This window comes from Paroedura picta, chromosome 8, assembly GCF_049243985.1.
Source record: "Paroedura picta isolate Pp20150507F chromosome 8, Ppicta_v3.0, whole genome shotgun sequence".
Classification (NCBI taxonomy): domain Eukaryota; kingdom Metazoa; phylum Chordata; class Lepidosauria; order Squamata; family Gekkonidae; genus Paroedura; species Paroedura picta.
The window spans coordinates 14,400,190-14,414,425 of NC_135376.1; the positions used below are offsets into that span (position 1 = coordinate 14,400,190).

Sequence of the window (14,236 nt, forward strand, 5' to 3'; positions counted from 1 at the left end):
GGCCAGGCCAAGGTCTACCAACTGCCGGACCAATAGCGACTACACTTTGTGCAGGAAGCTTCCCATAAAATTTAAAGGCCACAAATGGAAATCCAAAACAAGCAAAGATGCTTTCCAAATGAAAAACAGATTCCTTTGCCCCTTCCTCTTCTCATTCCACCATGCTCATCTCATTGTACTTCTTCCCATTGGGTCTGATTTGGGTTGCAGGGTCCCAAAAGCCTGTGATTGACGCCTTTCTTCATAATTGGGGCATGCACTTATCCTGTGTCCTGAATAAACTTCATAACAGTGAATAATAGGGAGCACAGCCTCAGGCCTACTCTAGCTCAACGGTGCCCATCATTTTCTTGTGTCATGATCTTCCCTTTCTGTTGTAACAGGTAAGTTGTTCATCTCTTCTCATTGAGCAGCCTGCAAAAAAACGACTGCTGGTGGAGGGCCAGGTGATGAATGTTATGTGCGTTGAGCCGGAACTGCAGAACAACGCAAAGCATGCCAATAATTCTTCAGATACTGAAGTGGAGGACATGATTACTGAAGGTTTGTGTATGTTGTTCTAACCTATACTCCTGTAGTTATCTTCTTTTTCCCTCCCTCAGGTGTTCTGAGGATGAGGGAGGGGCTCAGAAGAAGAGCCTCTGCTTGGGATGCAGAAGGTCCCAGGCTCAGTCCTCAGCATCTTCAGATAAAAAGTGTCAAGTAGTAGGTGTTGTGAAAGTCCTGTTCCTGAGAAATTGGAGAGCCACTGACAGTCTGAGTTCAGTAGACAGTACTGACCTTGATGGAACTTGGATCAGATTCAGTATGTGTGTCCAATGTTCCAAAATCTGTAACTGCCCCCATTTTGGGACTAAGAGAGAAGCTATTTCCTGAGGATTTAAGCTCCAGTTGGAATTTCTCAAACATTTTCACAGCGAATCTTTTTATGTGTAGATGCTACAGCTGTAAAAAGATACCAAGGCAGCTTTCTGACCATGCATTTCTGCAGATCCCTCTGACGAAGCATAAGTAAAATAGGGGTTGTAAACACGAATACAATATTTCTCCCACTGCACCGGTTTTTCTTGTTCTGCTTTACAGGTGCAGCCCTCTCTTCTGTACTCTTATTTTGTAAAAGACATTAGAACGATGAAATTGTCTTTTGTTTGTTTGTTCAAAGATTAGGTGTATAAAGGGGTTGCAGACTTACAGATCTCTGAAACTCTTCTGCAAGTCTGAGTATTCAGTGCAGAAGGAAAACATAACAATTTCTTATGCCTCCAGGATCAACTGGTGGTCACCACTGGTGCTTCATTGAGTAGAAGGCTCATTCAGTCTGTCTGATATATGAGGGTGGTATAGTTCCAAAAACTTGAAATTTCAGGAGAGACTCCAGTGCCATTTGTGTTAAGCATTTCTTCCTGTTTTGTGCAAGATATTGTGAAGAATTGCACTTGCTTTGTTTGCATATGTCAGTCTTAAATTTAGGTCTGTCTCAATAATATAGTTGCAATTGCCAACAGCGACTTCCTGTGGTAGCCCCAGTGTGTGCTAAAATGTCACATCCCCTCCCCTATGACTTGTAGCTGTTTCTGTTTTAATAAGTTTTGTTCTTCAGTGGGCCTCCAACAATAGCGTGCCTGTTTTTTCCGTGGCATCTAAGCATTTGCATTCTTATTTACTGTTTTGACTGACAGCTGGCTAGAAGTGTTACAGAGCTCCTATTGAGAGGCATCAGCCAGCATTTCCTCTGAAACAAATTTAATTTAAATATCAGCAGTTGACAGTTTCCCCTTTATAGAAGGTCACAGGAGGAACACAGAATAAGCAAAACTATGTTTGTTCATTTAACTCATGGCAAAATGCATACTTGTATGCTGCTTTTTTGCCATATGGAAGTAATTTTTGCATCGTAGAACAGGGAAATTAACAAAATTTTATACAACATACACTGGAGGATAAACACTGTCCTTCCTCTACAGCAATGTTTTTTTTGTGTGTTAGTGTGTGTGTGTTTCAAAGAGTTTGAGGGAAGAGGATGATCCTCATCAGGAGAATGGCAGAGCCAGTTATGTGGGGTTTCTGGAAAAACATGAACAATTTCTAGAAAAATTTCCAATGTCCTCAATGGAGAAAGATCCAGTTTAATATATATTTATTTTAACTTATATTTAGTACCTAAAATATTAATAGAATCCCGTGTGAATGTCTTAAATCTCAAAAGCAGTGTATTCTTGAACAGAAATATTTGATTAGAGGGAAAAATTAACCAAGTGTGGTTTAAATTTTATATTCTAACAAATCCAAAGCTATATGTAGAGTTTTTAACTGAAATAGTCCCTTTATGCCCTTCCCTTCTACTGTATACATTCAAGTAAAAAAAAATACTAGCATGCTAATTTTAGCACATTCAAGGAATGTGCTTGATGGGCCATGAATGTAGTTGCCCATTCAACTGTTTCAACAGAATTTAGCCCTCTTCCACAATGTCATTTCTATGTTACTTGCCCTAGCATAACTTGCATGACTTGTTAGTTCCGTATCTAATTGGTAATTATTTATGCTATCTGAAGAGAAACCAGAGTATATCCCTTGCACCATGTGAGAAGAGGTATATAAACAATAATACTAGTTTCCTGTAAACGATCCCCTGAAAAAACATTAGTTGCAACTTTGAAATTGCCAAGCTTTCTAATATTAGGTTGGATCCAGCCAGCTTTCTTGGTCAGTCTTGCCCAATTCCACTCCGTACTAAAGTCCCATAGAGGTCTCATGATCTGCAACTTGGCCCATTGGTGGTCAAATAGAAAAATTGGCTTGAGAAGATTCATTTTATTGGCAACTGCATCAATTCATGGTTCTTATTTTTTTGATAGATTCAAATTAGCCGTGTTGGTCTGAAGTAGCACAATAAAATCAGTCTGAAGTAGCACAATAAAAACACAATAAAATCCAGAGTCCTTTAAGATCAACAAAGATTTATTCAAGGTGTGAGCTTTCGAGTGCTGACAAAGAATGCTTTCACTCAAAAGCTCACGCCTTATTTTTCTGAAAAAGTTATAAGATATGTAAGGCTTTTCTAGAAAATATACCACTGGAAAATTCCACCCCATATTTCTGGTAGAGCACACACTTTGTATGCTGATGGTAAGCAGTCATACATACCCAACTATCTCCAATTAGATGATCTTGTGAAGGAAAGGAAGCTTGTCTCTGACCTTAGTCATCATTTCAGTTGTCTGGCTGAGCCTGGCAGTTCTGTATGTTTGGTAAACTACGTCTACTTAAGGTGACTATAAGCTTGTACTACACAATGTAAATCCAGCTTTTGGGTCACATAATTTGAATAACTTAGTATAGCATTTTGGTTTCTTAAAAATTCTGGGCATCTGCAAATCTGAATGTGCAAATCAGAACAGCATCACTCAGTACCCCTCCCCCTTTGGAGAAGTGAGGTTCTTAAATCTGATCTTATCGAAAAATGAGACTGACGCAATTAATTGCTGTTTTCTTTAGAAGGACTAGATGAGATGGAAAGTGATCTCCTTAAGTGCGAGTTTTGTGGGAAAATGGGGTACGCAAATAAGTTTCTGCGGTCAAAGCGCTTCTGCACCATGTCCTGTGCTAAAAGGTATTCTGTCGTTCTTTAATCTATTGCTAAGTGTCGTATCTTTGAACGGGCCTGTACCCGAGACAGCCCCAGACATTTTACTGCCTCAGGCAGCTCAAATGGAGCTTTACTGCTGTGATTAACGTACAGTCAACTGAGTAACTGACAGCATACAGTTCTTTAATAGAATCCCAAAAATCTGATGCCTGAGCTGAATACTATTTTGCTGATTATTATGGCCAAAGGCTCCTTCTAATCTTTAATATGCATGACTGAGCACTTGAAATGTTGGAAATGCATTACATTATATCCAATGACTGTCAGCATCTTTACTGGATGCGGCTCATTTAGCCTACAGGCCTTCTTCAGCAGTGTCACACTAGATATCACAAAACTAAGTAATTCAAATAAAGTGGTCCCTTTAAAGTGTACATTCCATTTGCAAGCTGCAGCAGTGGTGCCAGTAAACAGAAGGCATTTAAAGTGCCCTTTAAATGCACCTCAGCTGTGGCTATCCGGCAGTCCCGAAAAATCCTGAATATTTTTGGGTTCAGCCATTTTGCTTAGCTCAAAAATGACAACAACAACAACAAACATTCAGCTGCCATAATACCCCAAAGCAGGAAGGTATTTTTGGCTCGGATTAGCTAGATTGTTCACTGTTAGAATGTTATTCTCGGTTTATTGTTTATTGCTATTGTTATCTTTATATATTATAATAATCAGTCAGTTTAATGTATTGTTCTGTTATGTTCTGTGTGAACCACCCTGAGCCTTAGGGGAGGGCGGTATACAGTTGTAATAATAAAATAAATAAATAAATAAATACACACACCCCCGCTCATTACCATAGATCCCGACTACTGGGAGAGGTGGCACATTGCAGTAAGCAGTGCTCCAAAGGTTCTGTCTGTTCTGCAGCACAGTCATGGAGTCTGCCAGAGTATGGGGGTCTTTGCCTTTAACCTTTAATTAAATGGGAAGGGATAGCATTTAATCTTGAAAACACAAACACACTCTGGTATTGAGCAACAGATAAAAAATCTATACAGTAAGGGCTCCTTTGGGTTCCATGAAGTTCATGGAATAGGACTTCCCTGCCTCCCTCCTTCTGTTGCAGCCTCCTGAGCCCATCAGAATACAGTTCTTTGGGGGGTCATGAGGCCTTTACAGAGAAGACGGTGTGGGCCATGTATGTGTGTGTAGGGGGGAGGGGTTGACACAGAGGGGGAAACTCATTCTTTCCTGGAGATAGAAGCATACTTCTGTCAGCAGAAAGTAAAAATAGAGTATAAGCCAGTGGTTATCCAAGAAGGTTGCTACACCTGCAGAGTGGACTGTTTGTGTTTTTGAGCAGTGAACGTTGTCAGAGGCCAGTGGGTGGATGCTCTCACCTTTGTTGTCAACTGCACTAACCGCACGGGCCACCAGGTGTAGCACTAGCAGTCTTTGAATGACTGGCCCACTCAGCTTACAGTGAGAATCTTTCAGCCCAAATGTAGCAGCCTGCTTGGCTTCATTTCTCTAGTCCCTGCTCTTGCCCCATGGAATGCCTCCTCTGTCTACTAGCCCTACCCACAGGCTGAGATAGGCCTTTCCTGTGAGTGCCTCCCCTGATCCTTCCAGAGGGCAGGGTTCTTCTTCCCATCCAAGACTCCTTGCCAGCCTTGGGCTTTTCTCTATTCCAGTGACTGGGTTTACTCTTTAGGCTGTGTTGTTAATACAGATGCCCGTCCCACCAGTGAATTTCCCTCGAGGGTTTAGCTGACCCCTTTCTCCCACATTGGCCCATCACTGCCTCCTTCTGCCACAGTGTGGCAGAAGTGGCATCCTTCCTTGAAGCAAATCTGGATATATAAACCCCAAACGAAACCCAGTTCCCGTTAGAATCTTGCAAAAACTAGTTCTCACGGGAATCAATTTTAACCAGGTCGTTGGATCTGGTCTAGTCATTGGTAGTGCTTTTAAAAACGTGAGGTATAAAACAATACTGTCATCATGCAGGAGCCACAAAAAATATCTTTGCTGAAGCGTCACGATATGAAAATAAGCATGAATGTATAAATCAACTGATCAATCAGTTAAAGCCATGACAGCCACTAAACCAGCATATTTTGAACAGAATGGCGGTCTTTCAAATTATGCATAGATGTATTAATTTACTCCAAAACAGTTTGGAAATATGTATTTCATTAATCACGTATTCATGCATTCCCACTGGGCTTGAGATTTTCTATAAGCTACTGAAAGTAATACAGCCTACTTTTTTTGGTTGTTTGTTTGTTTGTGTTCCGTAGGTACAATGTCAGCTGCAGTAAGAAATTTGGATTATACGCATCAGACAAGAGCAGTCGTTGGAGTCGGAACTCGGATAGCCAAGGCCTCGGACGACGCGGGCATCGGCCCAGTGGCTCTGACGGAGGTTCCAGAGAGCACTTCCATAGGCAGGTCTGCGGAATGTTAAGTAAGCTCCACAGTGAACTCTCTTTCTAAGAGTTATAAAGGAAAATGGTTATACTCTGGTTTATCTGTACTGCATTTTCCAGCTTCCAATTACTTATCCATCTGCAGAAGAAGACTTGGCTTCTCAGGAGGACAGTGTGCCAGTTGCCATGACCACTCGCCTGCGCAGGCAAAGTGAGAGGGAAAGGGAGCGTGAACTTAGAGAGCTGAGAATTAGGAAGAAGACAGACAACATGGATCTGTTACCAGCAGTGCAATCCGACCCATCCCTGTGGACAGTTGAAGATGTTTGGGCCTTCATACGTTCTTTGCCTGGTACGAAACGAGTTCTTTTGCAGGCATTTCCTCTAATTACAGTATTTGCTGGCGTATAAGACTAGTTTTTCCCCCTGAAAATCATGCCTCCAAGTGGGGAGTCGTCCTATACACCGGGTGCACTTCAATTGGGATAGACATAGTGGCCCATAGTACTGTAATGTAATGTAACAAACTCTATATTTTGAGTGGAAATGTTGAGGGGTCGTCTTATAGGCCCAGTCGTCTTATACGCCAGCAAATACGGTACTACACAACGTTAGCTATTCAAAATACAGCTATGACTCAGAGAAACTTGGTTTTCTTTTCTTACCTGGAAGGTCTTTTAAAGGTAAAGGTATCCCCTGTGCAAGCACCGGGTCATGTCTGACCCTTGGGGTGACGCCCTCTAGCGTTTTCATGGCAGACTCAATACGGGGTGGTTTGCCAGTGCCTTCCCCAGTCATTACTGTTTACCCCCCAGCAAGCTGGGTACTCATTTTACCGACCTTGGAAGGATGGAAGGCTGAGTCAACCTTGAGCCGGCTGCTGGGATTGAACTCCCAACCTCATGGGCAGAGCATTCAGACTGCATGTCTGCTGCCTTACCACTCTGCGCCACAAGAGGCTCTGGAAGGTCTTTAGGTGAGGCCTAAGCGAGTCTTCACCGCATGACGGACGCTGCCAGCTTTTAATGTTTGTCCCTTCCCTTGCAGGTTGTCAGGATATTGCTGATGAGTTCCGAGCCCAGGAAATCGATGGGCAGGCTCTTCTGTTACTCAAAGAGGATCACCTCATGAGTGCAATGAACGTTAAGCTGGGGCCTGCCCTGAAAATCTGTGCCCGGATCAACTCCTTGAAGGAATCCTAGTGGAGAAGAGGCTTAAACAGCGGCGTCCACCAGATGACAGACTCATAAAGTACCAAGTCAGCATCTTAGCCATTGGTGTGATTGTTACTGCCGTGTTTTGCTTAAGCATCTGTTCCCATCTAAGGACTATTGGAGGAGCATATTTGATATAATCTTAACAAACCTTCCAGTAATTATCCAGTTTATCAGGAAGCATAAGCTGTGTTGGCAGACTGGTGCAGTCCAATGCAGGGTGAGGCAGAGTCAGTTAAAAGCTCTGTGAAGAGTTTGTAGCATGTTGTGGCTGATGCTTATTCCAAAAAAGCAATTATTTACCATTCAAGACAAGATTTAAGCTTTTTTTAAGAAATACAACCTTGATTACAGTTTTAAATTGTGTTTCTATACAGTTTTTTTTTTCCTTTGTAGAAAGCTTTTTAAGAATACAGATTAACAGAAGAGTCCACAGAGTCTGTGGAAGCATTGATTATGGTAAAATGCTATGCATTTAATTGTGCTCTTTGAGTTTTAATTAATCTTGAGCGTACAGTTTGAAGGGCTCGTGTAACTGACTGCCTCTTTTTCTCATACAGTTCACCAGCCAGTATTTTCTTCGAGCAAGGAAGCTCTCTGTAAAACAGGCAAGGTGTTTTGCAAATGCAGCAAGCCTTCTAGGAGCAAAAGCTTTGGTCACCTGAACGCCATACTTTCTCATGTCAGCAGCACTCCCTTGTATTAATGCTTTTGGGATGGGGGAAAGAAGACTTCCTTGATAAATAAGATCATACAAGAAGTCAGTGCACATATTGCTGAAGCTGCTGAGTGCTAGAGTGGCATAATAGCCTCCCAGAGAGGCCAGAAAGCTCACGAGTGATGTTCTTTGCTTGCTTGCTATGCACTGAAGAGGGTCTTGCATTGTTAGCCTTCTGTTTTTTCTTGCTGCTATGTGACACAGACCAACTGCCCACCTGTCTGCTCACCAGCCCATTGTTGTCTGTGCACAGTTGTCCAGTTCTGATTTCTAAGGGGCAAATTGAATCTGAAGACATTTCTTCTCCTTCTGTAGTTCTCTTATCTCCCTTCCTTACCCACCCGCTGCAGATATTCTCCCGGATGCTGCTGGGGCCATTGGGTTTCCTGCCATATTTTGAATGAGCACTTTTTGAAACTGCAGTGATTTGAGCTCTGACCTTCTTCCTCCCGGCCGTGTTTAAGATGAGTACGTTTCTTGTCTTATAGCAAAGACTCCCAAAGCAAACACCACCGAAGTATTGACGATTTGTGTAGCATGCTGGCAGGGGCTCGTGGGAATTGTAGTCCATGGACATCTGGAGGGCCACAGTTTGCCCACCCCTGGTCTAGAACACCAGTATCACAGATTGCATCATGCATTCTGGACTCCACTATATTAACCTAGTAAAAGGACATTAGCCCCAGTCCATCAGGAACCGAGAAACTCCACTGTCATGAGCAAGACTATGAAATTGCACTTAATTGCAGTGGAACTTGTACAGAAGAAATGCCCATAGATTATGATCACTATGTAACTTGAGTGTGAATCATACTATACTATTAATAATATATATGGATCAAAGTTTTGTTTTTGTCCATGATTTATTAGAAGATCGGTAAATGCTTACTGTATAAATGAAAAACACAACAATCACCCTTCTATCTTTTTGTTTTGAGTGGAGACCAGAGAACAAAAAAAATGTTGATTTACCATTTTAAAAACAAAGACCTATTTTTTGTCCACTGGTACCTTAGTTGTTTGATTAAGGGTAGTTTAGAATTAGGAAAAGCACTTAGACTTGCATGCTGGTCTAAAATTTTTGGAACACTTTCTGAAGGTGTTTCTGCCTATAATAAGTGACTGTTAATGGATTGTTGACAGGTTGTCAGAAGCTCAAAGTAATCCAGTTCCTTACAGCAAGGGTAGTCAACCTGTGGACCCCCAGATGGTCATGGACTACAATTCCCATGAGCCCCTGCCAGCAAATGCTGGCAGGGGTTCATCGGAATTGTAGTCCATGAACATCTGGAGGACCACGGGTTGACTACCCCTGCCTTACTGGTTTAAGGAAAGCCATCAAACATTTAAAGATGAAGCATGCATGTAACTTTTTAAAAAAAGTATTATAAGGTATTATATCATTCTCCAGTTCCTTGCTTTTGCTGTGTTCAGAGTCTGCATATTGCAGGAACTTGGGTCTATGCTGTGGAATGTAATATGGCCAAAGCTGCTACCCAATCGTGTGAATGGCCTCTTGGCCTAGAATGTGTTTTTGAGCAGCTGGAGGTAGCTTTAGCCAAAGCACAACTGGAGGGATTTGGAATTCGGTACATTTTAGGTCAATCCACGGAACTTAAATCATTCAGGTCAGTTGGCATCACATGTGAATGGAAAAGGTTTAAGCCAGTTTAGTCCTGTTCTCTCTTCAAAGGCTGAAGTCCTATGCACACTGCCTTGGGAGCAAATCTCATGGAACGTGTAATTTACTTCTTAATAAGCATAGTTGGAATTCGGCTGTAAGCCATTTAAAATTAAAACAGTTCCATGTTACCACCTTATACCTTAGGGCGGGGGTCATCAAACCCCGGTCCACGGCCCGGTAGCGGGCCGCGAAGCCCTCGGTAATGGGCTGCCGGCGACCATGCCTGCCTCTCCCCTCCCCCCCCCCGCAGCGAGCAGCCCACCAGGCCGCGAGAGAAGCGCCCGCTTTGCTTGTGGCCTGGCTAGCTTCTTGCTGCTAGGGGCAGGGGAAGAGGCAGGCGTGGCCACCGGCGAACACAAACGTGCATGTGTGTTAGCGCCCCCTGGTGGTGAAAACACGAATGCGCTGCAGCTCCGCGCATGCTCGTTTTCACCACCAGGGGACGCTAACGTGCATGCGCGGCGCCTGGGCCGCCAGCTCTTCCCCACCCCCGGAGGCGGTCCTCAACCTTCAAAAGGTTGGGGACCGCTGCCTTAGGGTAAGTCTGTTTTCCAAAGGACTTAAAATGCCTATTCTTGGAACTGGAGCAGCTTTGCCATCTCCTGGAATTATAAATAGGGCACAAATCCATAATTAAATTAGGGTGGTAAACATTTCTGTACATTTCACCAAATGCTCCCAGTTTGCCGCCTACACAGTGTAAAAGCTGACAGTGATTTCCTGATAAAGGATATAGTATTTTTCTTATTTTGTATATCAGGGTCCTGCAGCCCTTAAGATAACAAATAGGAAGCACAAATGGAACTGTCTGTCGCCACAGCTTAAGTGTTCCCAATATGCTTGTATAGGCAACCCTAAAGATAGCGAATAAGAAAAGAAGCACAAACGAGTCTGTTCTGAAAAGAGCTGCCTGTTATAGCAGCCTAAGTGTTGTGTAGTGCCTGTCAATTGAACAGCTGTCTTCCCCTGATGGCCCAGCCTTTAGCAATGGTAGCTGGTGTACTCCCAGGCCAGCGTAGCTCTAGGCTGCTGCAAGGCTCTTCTCTCGTGCTCCATCTATTGCAACTCCAGGCTGCCACCCATTGGGGTCAGATCACAAAGGTGGTCGAGCCAAGCTGTGTGTGAAGGGAGGAAGATGCTTCACCTGAAAGGGACACAGAAAGCAGTCCCCCCCATCTCCTCTTGGCTTCATGGCCTCTTTTAGTATTTATCTAACCCCTATGCATGGGCGCACTGTACTGGAAATATAGGCGATCATGGGAGTGTCGGGATAGAAGTTGAATTAAAATATAAAATATATGAAATCTGAACTCGCTCGGGAGAGAATTTCAGAACAGTAGGATGTCCAAGACATTTGAGGGCCGCCAGAATTAGCTTGCCTTTCATCTGTTCCTCTGAGTATTGCCTCACACCATAAAGATAGAAATCACTCTTTTATTCAGTACAATGGTTAAATTGTGTAAGGGGGAAGCCAGGGCACTAAGTAACTGCATTTCATCGCACGGAACATTCTGCCTTAGAGCAAGCAGTAGCACTTGGCCATTTTTGGTCTTCTTCCCTGCCCTGCAGATAAGTACAGTACCTTCCCTGCAGACATTCTGGGAGCTGCTCGTAGGCATTGGGAGATGCACAGATAATAAATGCACAAGCTAGGTTAAAGGTGGACGTTGGTACTTGGGCGAGCACAGCTAACCAAGATAAGCACATTATTTGGCTTGTTAACTTCTCTTGTGGTGCCTTGTTCTGGGACCCGTTCTCAACTTTGTATCTTATATTCCAGTAGACTTGAATACCAGGGTACAAAACCTAAAGAAAAAATCAGATCCCCGATACTTTCGTATGCCCATAGTTTCAGTGTAATCCAGCTGAGGATGTGGTGGCGTGAGGTTGCCTTGTGGTAACGTGACATCCAGCTCTGTAACCCACTGGCATTCACCACGCACATCGTAATAACCCTAGATTAAAAGATTCTAACAAGCTTCTTTCCTAAAAAAAAATCCTCACCTCTGTCTTAAGCGATAAGGATGCCGTAAGCAAAGAACTGAAACATTCCTCACTCGCTGTCTTCATTATATGGCTGAATGCCATTTTGGGCTGTATCAACAGGGGCATCACATCAAAATCACAAGATGTCATAGTCCCATTGTATACGGCACTGGTCAGACGGCACTTGGAGTACTGTGTGCAGTTCTGGAGGCCTCACTTCAAGAAGGACATAGATAAAATTGAAAGGGTACAGAGGAGAGCGACGAAGATGACCTGGGGCCAAGGGACCAAGCCGTATGAAGATAGGTTGAGGGACTTGGGAATGTTCAGCCTGGAGAAAAGGAGGTTGAGAGGGGACATGATAGCCCTCTTTAAGTATTTGAAAGGTTATCATTTGGAGGAGGGCAGGATGCTATTCCCATTGGCTGCAGAGGAAAGGACACGCACAACGATACAAGTACAATGATATAGGCTAGATATCAGGAAAAAAATGTTCACAGTCAGAGTAGTTCAGCAGTGGAATAGGCTGCCTAAGGAGGTGGTGGATGCTTTAGAATGCTTAGGGCTGATCCTGCGTTGAGCAGGGGGTTGGACTAGATGGCCTGTATGGCCCCTTCCAACTCTATGATTCTAGATATTAGGATAATGATGTGGTCAAGCAATTACATTTGTTAGATGTTGTAGCTGAGAATCTGGATCAGAGTCTTTGCCGAGTTGCATCTAGATACCGGATTCCCGCACTGCTGGTTGACTGGAAGTAGACTTGAGGAAACTGAGGGGGGGGGGGTGAGTGTCATGCAAGATCCGTGCATATTTAACCTGGACAATTGATCATTTGATCTGAACCTCACTTGGCTGCCCCCCCCCCCCAAGTCTGCTATGTGGACTGTAAGCATCAGTGCCCTCTCTTCCCCATGTAGCTGCAGAGGCAGCATGCACCAAGTCTGACCCCCTGACTTTTTAATGCCTTTCTTTGGAAGAACTTAAGTCTTGTACGGGATGGCAGACAGTTGTGGGTTGCATAATGATCAGAGTTCTGTTAATTTCTGCATGTGGTTGTGGGTGGGAATTGCTTTACATTTTTTCTTTCCTTTAACAGAATTGTAGAAATAACCTTTTACAAATGAGCTTTCATGCAATATTAAACACTCAGTAAGTATTCGCAAATGTTCATACCATATTTCATCATTAGCACTCCAATTGTTTGGTAAACCTCATAAGGGTTTGATCTTGAAATGCAACCCCCAGATCACCTGCATGGAATTTCCTCTTTGTAATCCTTCAATGTTGTCCTTCTCTGAAGTGTACTTTCTGTAACATTATCAATAGTTGTTAATGAGAACCCTGTATTACTGACCTTAAAATAATTAGCAAAAATTACACTCTCATGAGTCTAATGAAAATGGAGAACAACAAAAGATGAAACTCCACAAGGTTGGTTAGAGCAACAGAAAAGTATCTTAGCTGTGCTCCAATTGCTGTTTGCCTCACAGCTGATCAGAGCCTCATAGGAGGAGAGAATTCTCCCCTGTAGTTTAGATCTGGAATTCAGCTTTTTTTGTAATAATTAAAATGGTAGCTCACTGATTACTTGCAAAGATGCTGTCGCTGGGAAGGCAGCTGTGTTAGTTGTCTGTGAACTGTACCAATAAGTAGGCCTACTCCACTCCCACAACCAACTTCTGTCATTCCAAGGATTCTGAAAAGTTGACACATGAGGTTGCCACTTGGAGAGCTAGAGACTAAATCTAATCATTTAGAAGGCGCCGCTTGGAATCAAAACCAGATGGAAACTTTATGTGAGGTATTCAGAAATATTTCCCTCCTTTGACATGCTTTTGAGAGGTCTCGGTCTTTTAAAATGTCAGAAGCTGCAGTACCTTTCTGAGATGGCCTTCCATAAATCCACTGATTTCGGTCAGTATTTTAGTAGCAAATCCTTTTGATGGATGTCTAGCTTGAATAGCTTAACAAGAAACTGCCTTCCCCAACCGATCAAGGGCAAGACTGTCCCTGTGGTCTCAAACTTTGCATTTCTCCAAGAAAAAAAAAACATTCTCTGTGGTTTTGTAAAGTGAGCATTTTATCTTTTCCGTAGCCTTTCCGCTATGGACAGTAGCACAGTGTTTCCATCATAGGTAGTCCTAGCAAAACAGATTCATCCGTGGTGACTAAGAATGCAAGCCTAACTTGATTGCCTCTTCTATTGCACTATTTGAAACTGTTTTAACTGACAGTATTTACTATGATTTTAATTTGCCTCTGAGTTCAGCTTTTCCCTTGAGGACTGCATCCCTATCCCTTTGTTTTTGTCTTTCTAAAAACACTTCGTTTTAGTTTTTATATATATATATATATATATATATATATATATATATATATATATATATATATATATATATATATATATATATATATATATATATATATATATATATATATATATATGTATGAAACCCAATAAAAGAGACCAGGGGTTATGTTCGGAATGAGTGACTCTGTGCGAGGACGTTGCGTGGCAACTGGACTTTTGAGTATATTTACATATAATGTAAGATTAATCTGTAAAGATATCTATTGTATGTTTCTGTGTTTGTATCATGGAATGGTACTTGG

The 14,236-nt window shown here is 42.7% G+C and overlaps 1 protein-coding gene across 9 annotated transcripts in view; it reads left to right on the forward strand.

Annotated features, from left to right (window-relative positions):
* The window catches only part of PHC3 (polyhomeotic homolog 3), a 53,329-nt gene extending 45,736 nt beyond the window's left edge, over nt 1-7,593 (forward strand). For 5 of the 9 annotated variants that reach the window (XM_077348427.1, XM_077348430.1, XM_077348433.1 and 2 more), the window contains 5 exons: nt 384-543; nt 3,499-3,613; nt 5,890-6,040; nt 6,139-6,370; nt 7,066-7,593. In XM_077348427.1, coding sequence (XP_077204542.1) covers nt 384-543; nt 3,499-3,613; nt 5,890-6,040; nt 6,139-6,370; nt 7,066-7,220 — 813 coding nt within the window. In that variant the 3' untranslated portion in view covers nt 7,221-7,593. Of the gene's footprint in view, nt 1-383; nt 544-3,498; nt 3,614-5,889; nt 6,057-6,138; nt 6,371-7,065 lie in introns of all 9 variants that reach the window. The other 4 variants (XR_013233422.1, XR_013233423.1, XM_077348428.1 and 1 more) reach the window with 4 other exon arrangements.
* The last annotated feature ends 6,643 nt before the right edge of the window (nt 7,594-14,236 follow it).